General features: G+C 35.5%; 1 protein-coding gene across 1 annotated transcript in view; it reads right to left on the bottom strand.

Moving 5' to 3' along the window:
* SCAF8 (SR-related CTD associated factor 8) overlaps nucleotides 1–12531 on the bottom strand; it is a 101933-nt gene that overhangs the window by 53828 nt on the left and 35574 nt on the right. The window contains 1 exon segment of the mRNA XM_049653161.1: nucleotides 8696–8740. Coding sequence (XP_049509118.1) covers nucleotides 8696–8740 — 45 coding nt within the window.

Here is a 12531-nt window from a genome sequence, read left to right as displayed (position 1 = left end):
TAATGAAGCAGAAGAAGAGGGAAACAAAGACAAAAGAGCATGATACAAGACTTAGAGAACTCAGTGACTTTTTAAAAAGGAATAGTATCTGAACCACAGGAGTCCCAGAGATGAAGAGAGAGAAAAAAGGGCAGAAGGTTTATGTGAGCAAATTATAGAAGAAAACTTTCCTAGTCTGGGAAAGGACACAGACATCAAAATCCAAGAAGCACAGAGAAATCCCATCAGATTCAACAAAAACCGACCATCACCAAGGCATATCATAGTCAAATTCACAAAATACACAGACAAGGAAAGAATTGTGAGAGCAGCAAGGGAAAAAAAAGTCCTTAACATTTAAGGGAAGCCAAATCAGGTTCGCAGCAGACCTATCCACATACACTTGGCAGACCAAAAGGAGCAGCAGGATATATTCAATGTGCTGAATCAGAAAGAATTCTTAATCCAGCAAGGCTGTCATTCAAAATAGAAGAGATAAGGAGTTTCCCAGACAGACAAAAACTACAGAGTTCATGACAACTGAATCAGGCCTACAAGAAATCTTTTTTTTTTTTTTTTAATTTTTTAACATTTATTTATTTTTGAGAAAGACAGAGAAACAGAGTGCAAGCTGGGGAGGGAAGAGAGAGGGAGACACAGAATCTGAAGCAAGCTCCAGGCTCTGAGCTGTCAGCACAGAGCCCAATGCAGGGCTTGAACTCACAAACCATGAGATCATGACCTGAGCTGAAGTTGGGACGCTTAACTGACTGAACCAGCCAGGCGCCTCAGGTTGCAAGAAATTTTAAGGGGGATTCTTTGAGTGGAGAAAACACAAACAGAATAAAAAAGACCCAAAGCAACAAAGACTAGAAAGGACCAGAGAACAACACCAAGTCTACAAGGCAACAAAATTCAACTAAAGTCATATCTTTTCAGTATTCACTCTTAATGTCAATGGACTAAACACTCCAATCAAAAGACAAAGGGTATCAAAATGAATAAGAAAACAAGACCCATCTATATACTACTTACAAGAGACCCATTTAATACCTAAAGATACCTGCATATTGAAATTAAGGGATCTATCATGCTAATGGTCATCAAAAGAAAGCTGGAGTAACTATACTTATATCAGATGAACTAGAGTTTAAAATAAAGACTGTAACAAGAGATGAAGAGAGCATTATATCATAATTAAGGGGTCTATCCACCAAGAAGACCTAACAATTGTAAACATTTATGCCCCCAATGTGAAAGAACCCAAATACATAAATCAATTATCAAAAACATAAAGAAACTCACTGACAATAATACCATAGTAGTAGGAGGCTTCAATACCCCACTTATAGCAATGGACAGATCATCTAAGCAGAAAATCAACAAGTAAACAATGGCTTTGAAGCACACACTGGACCAGATGGACTCAACAGATATATCCAGAACATTTCATCCTAAAGTAGAATACACATTTTTCTTGAGTGCACATGGAACATTCTCCAGAACAGATCACATACTGGGACACAAATCAGCCCTCAACAAGTACAAAAAGATGGGAGATCATACACTGCATATTTTCAATTTTAGTATATGTGCTGCCGAAGCGAGCACTACACTGCATATTTTCAGACCACAACGCTATGAAACTCGAAATCAACCACAAGAAAAAATTTGGAAACACCATGAATACTTCAAGATTAAAGAACACCATAGTGAAGAATGAATGGTTTAATCAAGAAATTAAACAGGAAATTTTTAATTTTTTTTTTCTCTTAACGTTTATTTATTTTTGAGACAGAGAGACAAAGCATAAACTGGGGAGGGTTAGAGAGAGAGGGAGACACAAAATCTGAAACAGGCTCCAGGATCCGAGCTGTCAGCACAGAGCCCGACGCGGGGCTCGAACTCACGGACTGTGAGATCATGACCTGAGCTGAAGTCGGACGCTCAACCAACTGAGCCACCCGGGCACCCCAAGGAAATTTAAAAATATACAGAAGCCAATGAAAATGAAAACACAACAGCCCAAAACCTCTGGAAGGCAGCAAAGGCAGTCATAAGAGGCAAGTATATAGCAATCCAGACCTTCCTAAAGAAGAAAGGTCTCAAATACACAACCTAAACCCACACCTAAAAGAGCTGGAAAAAGAACAGCAAATAAAGCCCAAAACCAGCAGAAGAAAGAAAATAATAGATTAGGGCAGAAATCAATGATACTGAAATTAAAATAACAGTAGGACAGATCAATGAAACCAGGAGCTGGTTCTTTGAAAGAATTAACAAAATTGATAAACACCTACCCAGACTTATCAAAAAGAAAAAAAGAAAGAACCCAAATAAAAACCATGAATGAAAGAAGAGAGATCACAACCAACATCGCAGAAATACAAACAATACGAGAATATTAAGAGCAATTATATGCCAACAAATTGTGTAATCTGGAAGAAACTGACAAATTTCTAGAAACATATAAAACTACCAAAACTGAAACAGGAAGAAATAGAAAATTTGAACATACCCATAACCCGTAAAGAAATTGAATCAGTAATCAAAAGCCTCCCAACAAACAAGAGTCCAGGGCTGGATAGCTTTCCAGGGGAATTCTACCAAACATTTAAAGAAGAGTTAGCACCTATTCTTTTGAAGCTGTCCCAAAAAACAGAAATGGAAGGAAAACTTCCAAACTCATTTTACGAGACCAGCATTACCTCGATTCCAAAACCAGACAAAGACTGCACTAAAATGGAGAACCACAGACCAATATCCCTGATGAACACAGAAGCAAAAATTCTCAATAAGATACAAGCAAACCGAATCCAACAATACATTAAAGAATTACTCACCGCAATCAAGTAGGATTTATTCCTAGGATAGAGGGCTGGTTCAATATGCACAAATCAAACAATGTGATACATCACACTAATCAAAGAAAGAATAAGAACCATGTGATCCTCTCAATAGATGCAGAGAAAGCACTTGACAAAATACAGCAACCTTTCTTGATTAAAACCCTCAAGAAAGTAGGGATAGAAGGAGCATACCTCAAGATCATAAATGGCATATACGAAAGACCTATCGCTAAGAACATCCTCAATGGGGAAAAACTGAGAGTGTTCCTTCCTCCTAAGGTCAGGAACAGGACAAGGATGTCCACTCTCACCACTGTTATTCAATATAGTGTTGGAAGTCCTAGCCTTAGCAATCAGAAAACACAAAGAAAAGGTATCCAAATCGACAAGAAGGAAATCAAACTTCTACTCTTCACAGACGACATGATACTCTATGTGGAAAACACAAAAGACTACCAAAAATTGCTAGAACTGATACATGAATTCAGCAAAGTCTCAGGATATAAAATCAATGTACAGAAATCGGTTGCATTTCTATACACCAATAATGAGGCAGAAAAAAATCAAGGGGTCGATCCCATTGACAATGACACCAAAAACCATAAAATATCTACGCATAAACCTAACCAAGAGGTAAAAAATCTATACACTGAAAATTATAGAAAAGCTTATGAAAGAAATTGAAGAAGACAACAACAACAACAAAAAGGAAAAATATTCCATGCTTACAAACTGGAAGAACAAATATTGTTAAAATGTCGATACTACCCAATGCAGTCTACATATTCAATGCAATCTCTATCAAAATAACACCAGCATTCTTCACAGAGCTAGAATAAACAATCCGAAAATTTGTATGGAACCAGAAAAGACCCTGAATAGCCAAAGCAATCCTGAAAAAGAAAACCAAAGCTGGAGGCATCACAATTCTGGACTTCAAGCTGTATTACAAAGCTGTAATCATCAAGACAGTATGGTACTGGCACAAAAACAGACACATAGATCAATGGAACATAATAGAGAACCCAGAAATGGACCCACAAACATATGGCCAACTAATCTTTGACAAAGCAGGAAAGAGTATCCAATGGAAAAAAAGACAGTCTCTTCAGTAAATGGTACTGGGAAAACTGGGCAGCAACATGCGGAAGAATGAACCTGGAACACTTTCTTATACCATACACAAAAATAAACTCAAAATGGATGAAAGACCTAAACGTAAGACGGGAAGCCATCAAAATCCTAGAGGAGAAAACTGGCAACAACAACCTTTTAACACTAGCCACAGCAACTTCTTACTTGACATATCTTCAGAGGCAAGGGAAAGTAAAAATGAACTATTGGGACTTCAAGATAAAATGCTTCTACACAGCGAAGGAAACAATCAGCAAAACTAAAAGGCATCTGACCAAATGGAAGAAAATATCTGCAAATGATTTATCAGATAAAGGGTTAGTGCACTAAAGAATACATAATACACGATTCCATTTATGCAAAAGTAAAACACAGGTTAAACAGCATTGTTTAAGAATTAAGACTTATAGGGGCGCCTGGGTGGCACAGTCGGTTAAGCGTCCGACTTCAGCCAGGTCACGATCTCGCGGTGCGTGAGTTCGAGCCCCGCGTCAGGCTCTGGGCTGATGGCTCGGAGCCTGGAGCCTGTTTCCGATTCTGTGTCTCCCTCTCTCTCTGCCCCTCCCCCGTTCATGCTCTGTCTCTCTCTGTCCCCAAAATAAATAAAAAACGTTGAAAAAAAAAATTTAAAAAAAAAAAAAAAAAAAGAATTAAGACTTATAGAGTAATACTGTAAGGCCAAACAAGGACATGACTAACATAAAATTCAGACTATGTTCACTTAAAGGGATATGATCAAGAAGAGACACTTGGGGACTTTAGTCAAAGCTCTATTTCTTGAACTGAGTGGTAGTTACACAGGTAACTTTAAAAAATTTAGCTTTACATGTTTTCTGCACTTTTCTGTAAACGTGTTAAAATGTCATATTAAAAAAGAAACATTTATATAAACATCCTCAAGTTCTTAAATAAAAAACAATAGGCAAAACATTAACAAAGACTGATAAGCTCGAGATATATTGGAAATGTACATATAAGGTGTATGGGAAAAAGAATGGATCTAAAATATCCTGGGGCAAAGGAATTTTAGTAACAAGTACACAAGGAAAGTGAGAATCTAAAAATTTGTTTTCAAACACTCTCTGGCCAAGTGCCCAAATCTTTGTGTAACCCACACCTGAGGCCAGAGGCCAGAGTAAACTTTCAAGTAGTATTTCTAGCCTATGGAATACCATCATATATTATTGATTTATCTTTTCATTTATTACTGTCTCTCATTAATCTATAAATCCTTCACAGCTAAAACCTAGACTCACAGGTAACACATTATCAAACTATTGCCAGACTTCTCCTTTCCTTGCACTGTCTATGGTGGGTGAAGGGACAGTACAGAGAAGCTAATATGTGGTGTTCTGGAGTTGGAGGATACCCAAAATTACAAGTTTAATATCATTAATTCATACTTCAAATTTTTCTTAGATCTCTCATTTGACTATATACATCGACAAATGGACCTTCTCATAAATTTGTTAAAATAGTACTTCTGACTATAAGCAATACTCTAATTCAGTGGATTTACAAACTGGGTTCCATAGAACAAAGTATCTATGCAATGGCCTCAAGGGCTATGGGGCAGAAAACAAAACTAGTGAAGTGGGCTTCTGGTTCCCTACCACAACCACTACTGCTACATTTTTACTTAAGTTTTATCTGTCTCCCACCCCCAATACTAAACTTCAAGTAAGAATAGGAAGGAGGGGCACCCGGGGTGGCTCAGTTGGTTAAGCAACCGACTTCAGCTCAGATCTCGCAGTTCATGGGTTTGAGCCCCATGTGAGGCTCTGTGCAGACAGCTCAGAGCCTGGAGCCTGCTTCAGATTCTGTGTCCCCCTCTATCTCTCTGCCCCTCCCCGTCTCACGCTCTCTCGCTCTCACTCTCTCTCTCACTCAAAAATAAACATTAAAAAAATTTATTTTAAATGAACAGGATGAAAAAAAGTTTTCCTCTAGTATTAAAAAATTATATGCAATCTGGAACCTCATCAAAACTAAAAAATCTTTGTTCTGTTCTGCAAAACACCTGCGTGTTAAGAGAATGAAAAGACAAGTTACCAACTAGGAAAAAAATATTTACAAACCATAATACTGACAAAGGACTTACATCTAGAATATTATTAAGAACTCTGAAAACCCAATGGTAAAAAAACATCCAATTAGAAAATGGGCAAAAGACACGAAAAGATATTTCACTGAAAATGCCAAGTAATAAGCATGTGAAAGTATGTTCAATGTCATCAGCCACTAGCTAAATGCAAATGAAACCACAATGAGACACTACTATACACTTATCAGAATAGCTAAAATAAAAAAAAATTGTGGTAACACCAAATGACGGCAAGAATGTGGAAACTGGTGGGACTATAAAATGGTACAGCCATTCTAGAAAACAGAAGCAATTTCTTATAAAATGAAACATGCACTTACTTTCCCAGAGAAATGAAAACTTACATTCACACAAAAATCCATAGACAAATGTTCCTAGCAGCTTTATTAATAACAGCCCCCCCCAAATGGAAACGACTCACATGATGGGGTAGACACACTGGGGTACATGCGTAGTACCATGGAATGTTACTCAAAATGAAAAGAAGGGGGAAAAAAATGAAAAAGAAGGAATCATTAGACATGAGCTCTATTTGGATGGATCTTAATAAAATTATAATGAGCAAAACAAGCCAATTTCAAAGGGTACATTTACATAACATTCTTGAAATGGCAAAATTAGAGAGAGAGAACAGATTAATGACCCCCAGGAGTTAGGAGTTAGGGGTGGCTACTGGTGTAGCTACCCTGGAAAACAGTACAGAGGTTCCTCAAAAAGCTAAAAATAGAATTACCCTACAACTCAGCTATTACTAGGTATTTACCCAAAGGATACAAAATACTGATTTGAAGGGGTACGTGCACTCTGATGTTTACAGCAGCATTATTAACAATAGCCAAATTATGGAAAGAGCCCAAATGTCCATCAACTGATGAAAGGATAAAGAAATGTGGTGTGTATACACACACACACACACACACACACACACACACACACACACACACACAGGAATATTACTCAGCCATCAAAAAGAATGAGATCTTGCCATCTGCAACAACATGGATGGAGCTAGAGTATATTATGCTAACTGAAATAAGTCAGAGAAAGACAAATACCATATGATTTCACTCATATGTGGAATTTAAGAAACAAAACAGATGAACACATGGGGGGTGGAAAATAGAGACAGGGAAACAAACCATAAGAGACTCTTAACGACAGAGAACAAACCAAGGGTTGCTAGACGGGAGGTGGGCTGGGGATAGGCTAAATGGGTGATGGGTATTAAGGAGGGCACTTGTGATAAACACCAGGTTTTACATGTAAATGATAAATCAATAAATTCTACTATTACACTATATGTTAACTAACAAGAATTTAAATAAAAGTTAAAAAAAAAAAAAGATCCCTAGCTAAATCCTACGCACAAAAAGGTTTAAGATGCACTGTTTTATACATCTGGAATGTCTTTTTAAGTTCATCTATTTATCGATTTTTAGTAATCCTGACACCCAATGTGGGGCTCAAACTCATGACTCCAAGATCAAGAGTTGCATGCTCTTCTTCCAACTGAGCCAGCCAGGTGCCCCGACATTTGAAAATATTTTAAAAAAAACTTTTAAAAGCTTTAGAACAGGGGTATTTTTCAAATCACCAACGTTTTTATTTTATACTGTGATTTGCCTAAAACACACGGCACACTTATTATTTTATTTTACCTTGTGTCTTAGCCTCACTTCACTAGTTCTGCATCTCAAAATATGTCTTACTAATACCGTAAGTATTGAGAAACCAAGACATTAGATAAAAGCTGAATCACATAAAGGTTAGCTGATTTACTCAAGGTTACCTACCTAGTTTAGTGACACAGTCACCTCACTTTGATTCACATATCCTTCTCTCGGTCAACTATTTTTAAGAAACACTGCTACCTTGCTGAATCCTTAATGCCATATACCACTGATTCTCAAACTGGTTGTGGTTACATCTAGGCACATGGACATGGGCAGAGTACAAAACCTAAATTCAATTACAGTAAAGTACAAACATAATACCATTTTTAAAATTTTAAGCACTATGTACTCCTGTCCCAAACTGTGGCATGAATAGGGCACTGATCACCAAGACTGTGCTTATAAAAAGCACTACTACATGTGTGTAAGACAGCTGTTTTCAACTTCATCTCCCTCTGCTTACCCTGGAAAATGGAATTTCAAGTCTACGTAATAAGATGTTGAGATGTATAATGTCCTAATGGATGAGACAAAATGAATTAGCAGAAGAGAAGTAGCTGGTAGGCAATGTCTTCTCCACACCTTATCTAAAAGTCTTGCTATCTAGGCATTCTGCTTAAAATGACCAGCAAGAATTTCCTGAAAAGCTATAAAAAGCAACAAATTTAGAATGCTATTTAAAATCAATCATATGCACACCATTTTTTTCAAGTGACATGATGCTCACTATGGCACTGCAAATTGACAATAACATCTACCTGAATAAAAGCTATTGTTTTTAGAAGTATACAAAAAGCACTACCATTTTATTAATTAATTAGAAAATAAGTGAAATCACTTTTAATAGCCCATCAAAACAATTTAAACTTGAGTATCTGATTTAAAAGAGTAGAGCACAAGGCATTAATCTAGAATTACAGTACATTTAGTATATATATGGAAAATTATATACTTACTTTCTGAATGAATTTCTCAACACTCTGTACCACGTGTTTATAGAACTGAAAGAAAAAACATGAAGTGTACTTTTAAAATCTGTTCAATTAGATTCAAATTTTCCTGTTACACATAGGTTTAACATAGTTTCAAAGGTTTATCTAAACAATACTTTTTAATCATGAATTTTGAGACAAACATGTCACTCCCATTCATAAGCATGTAACTATGACATCTAATTAGTAAAGAATTCTTGACATACATATATACATACATACACGCATGGTCAGTACAAGTGACCCTTGAACACAGGTTTGAACTGTGTGGGTCCACTTACACGCTGATTTTTCTCAATAAATAGAGTATTGTAAGTGTATTTTATCTTATGATTTTCTTAATAATTATCCTATTTTCCCTAGCTTACTCAATTGTAAGAATATAGTATATAGTACATATACTGTATTTAATCAACTATTTATGTTACCAGTTAGGCTTCAGGTCAACAGTAACCTATCAGTAGTTAAGTTTTGAGGGAGTCCATTGTTATACACAGATTCTCGATGCGTGGGGGGATCAGCACCCCACCCCCCATGATGTTGAATTGCCAATTTATGTATCCAAAGTGTGTTAAGAGATACAAAAGAATTCAATCACGGTCCTTATAAAACCATACTTTCCCAAGTGGTTATGTTGACAGCAAAGTACTGGTAATAAGCACACAGGCAAAGGTATATTCTTACTTTCATGGAAGGGAAAGACCTCCTACAGTATCTTTAAATCAGGGTAATATATTTTAGTTTATGGCAATTGCATATTAGCATATTTGTTTAAAGAACTTCAATTGTGCTTCTATTTATACTTTCACCTCAGGAATTCTACTTTTAAGGGCCATCCTCTGGCCCTTAAGAGACACAAGAACATTCCTCTGAACTGCATCATGAAATCCAATATTTATAAAATAAAAAATAAAGGAAAACCTCATTACTAACAGTCATCAAATCAAAATATCCAAATTTAAGTTTGGCTAAAATTTTCATACTATAAAGGAACAGTTTACTCACAAGTTTAAGTTGCTTAAGCAAAAAAAAGGAAAACAACTACTTAAAAGTTAGTTAAGCACTACTTAAGCATTTAAAATTAACATACAAAATATTGATTACATACTGAATCATTGTTATTAAATAATAATTCTTCTGGAAAACATCTTGACAATGCTTCCTGCTTCTAGCCATTTTACTACATGTAATTCTGAGTAAAACTGCTTACTAAATTTTAATTCAAAGTTTATCAATTCACATAGGCCTTCTTCCCTAGTAGGTTCATCTGTGAGATTTTTCTGACAGTGTGCAATGTTAACTGCCCATCAAAATAATCATGCCTCTAAACACTGATTAAAAAAAAAAAAACAACTTACCTCAGTATGAACCACAGTATCATTTAAATCTGATTTAAAAGGCAGTTCAAATCTTAATTTATGTTATGTACTAAATGCAGTTTAAAATAATACAGTACTGCGAAACAACTGGTCTGAACTCTTAAAAAATGTCAATGACATAAAAAACAAAACAAAAAAAGCTGGGTCAGGCTGAGTGACAGGACAAATAAATGTAATGCACGATCTTACTGGATCCTGAAATTTCTTGCATGTGATCAGTGCACTACATAATTACTTAGGAAATGTCTTTGTTCTTAGGAGAGTCAAAATCAAATATTTAGGGATTTAAGTGTTATTATGAATGAAATCTGAAACTCAAACAATTCAGCCAAAAAATGTGTTTGTGTGTGCAGAAACAAACCAAATGTAGCAAAATATTAACAACTGGCAAATCTAATAGAAGACTCTGCGTTGCTCATTATATTTTGCAACATCGATGTTGAATTTTCAAAATTAAAAAATTTAAAGCAATAACAATAAATCAAAATAGTATAGTATATCAATAGTTAGGTTCTTGATTAAGAGAAACTTGGATTCAAATCTAGCTGTATTTATGCTGACTATTGCAAATTAATTTCTCTTAGGTCCTTCCTACACCTGAAAAATAGAAATAATGTTGACGCCAATACTTACAGAGTATTTTAATTAAAAAGTATTCTCAGAGGGAAGGGGGTGGAGGGATGGGCAAAATAGGTGAAGGGAAGTGGGAGACAGGCTTCCAGTTGTGGCTTAAATAGGTTATCAAAAGGTACAGCATCAGGAATATAATTAATGATACTGTAATAGCAACGTATGGTGACAGATGACAGTTACTCGTGTTGAGCACAGGATAAGGAATAGAGATACTGTATCACAAAGCTATAAACCCGAAATGAGTACATTATGTGTCAACTATACTTTACTGAAAACAATTTTTAAAAAGTATTCTTGCTCAACTTACATAAAATACATCAATTATTTTCACAGAATAAAAATGGTAATAATATACATGTTTGTACACTCTCCAGATCATGATCATAAAAATCAGATCACAATGTAAAATAGGATAAAGAAAGTCCCAAGAAAGTAAATATTCTATACTAAGCCTATCAGATATCCTGAAAAATCACTTTTTTGGAAGAATTCTCTTGGCTAAGTGCTTACTGGTCACTGTCCTTATCGCTTATCACCTCTTTGATTTTCCACATATAAACAGGGATTTTAACTATAATGATGTAAGAAATTAACTGTACATCTGAAAACTAAGCTATGGCCATCAGAACACTGAAAAATCAACTATGTGAATTTTTTCCTAGTGGCAATTCTCTCTGTAAATAGGAATTTGTTAAATCTAATAGATAATGCGGTTATTCAGAGACAACTTATTCAAATAATTGGTGCTTCTGGTTATGGCTGATGTTCTTATTTATAGTAGGAAAACATATCACCAAATATCCACAGGTTGAAACCTACTTAATTAAAAATAAGCACTCATTCATTCTCAATTTTAACAGCTTACTAAAGCAGGGAGTCTTAACTTTGGGGACAAGAACCTCTTAGAAAGAGGTGTTTGGTTGAACTTCAAAAGGTCCTTAAGGCCAAGAAATTTTATGCAAAATTTTGTGCATCTGTAGATTTCTCTACAGAAAGTCCAACCTTTCTCTGAGATTTTCAGAATATCCATGAGTCAACATAGATTGGCTCAAAACCACTGTATCAGAGCAATGGCGAAATGCCTATGGCCTCTACCCCCAGTTCAAATGTCCTATAAACAATAAGGCTCAATTATTTTTCATAATGTCTCATTTTCAAATATAAAGAATTAAAAAAAACATTAATTTTCATTTAGAAACCTTTTACCAAGATTCTGTAAAGTCAGTGTGACAAACAACAGCATAAACACATTCTCCACAATGTGGCCCTATCTTAAATCTTGCTTATGAAAAGTAAAGAAAAATGATAGCTTCAAGTTCATGGAAGAACATTTATCAAAATGTTAAATGTTTAGCTCTAGGTAGGCGAGCTAGCAGGTGATAACCAGATTTTCATTTTTGTGTTTTTCCCCAAGAACATTTATTAACTCTGTAAAGAGGAAGAAAATACACAGTTGACCCTGAAACAACATGAGAGTTAGAAGCAACCAACTGATTGCACAGTCGAAAATCTGCACAGAACTGTGACTCCCTCAAAATTAAGTACTACTGACCAGAAGCCTTACCAATAACAAAATGTTAACACATATTTTCTGTATGTATCATATACCATATTCTTACAACAAAGTAAGCTGGAGAAAAGGATATGTAATTAGGAAACTCCTAAGGAAGAAAAAAAAAAATCCACAGTACCTGCACTGTACCTATGAACAAAAAAAAAAATTCACATGTAAGAGGACTGTGCAGTTCAAATCTGTGATGTTCAATGGTCAACTATATAATCTTTAAC

Source organism: Panthera uncia (assembly GCF_023721935.1).
Source record: "Panthera uncia isolate 11264 chromosome B2 unlocalized genomic scaffold, Puncia_PCG_1.0 HiC_scaffold_24, whole genome shotgun sequence".
Taxonomy (NCBI): domain Eukaryota; kingdom Metazoa; phylum Chordata; class Mammalia; order Carnivora; family Felidae; genus Panthera; species Panthera uncia.
This window is presented reverse-complemented; position numbering and strand designations above follow the sequence as displayed.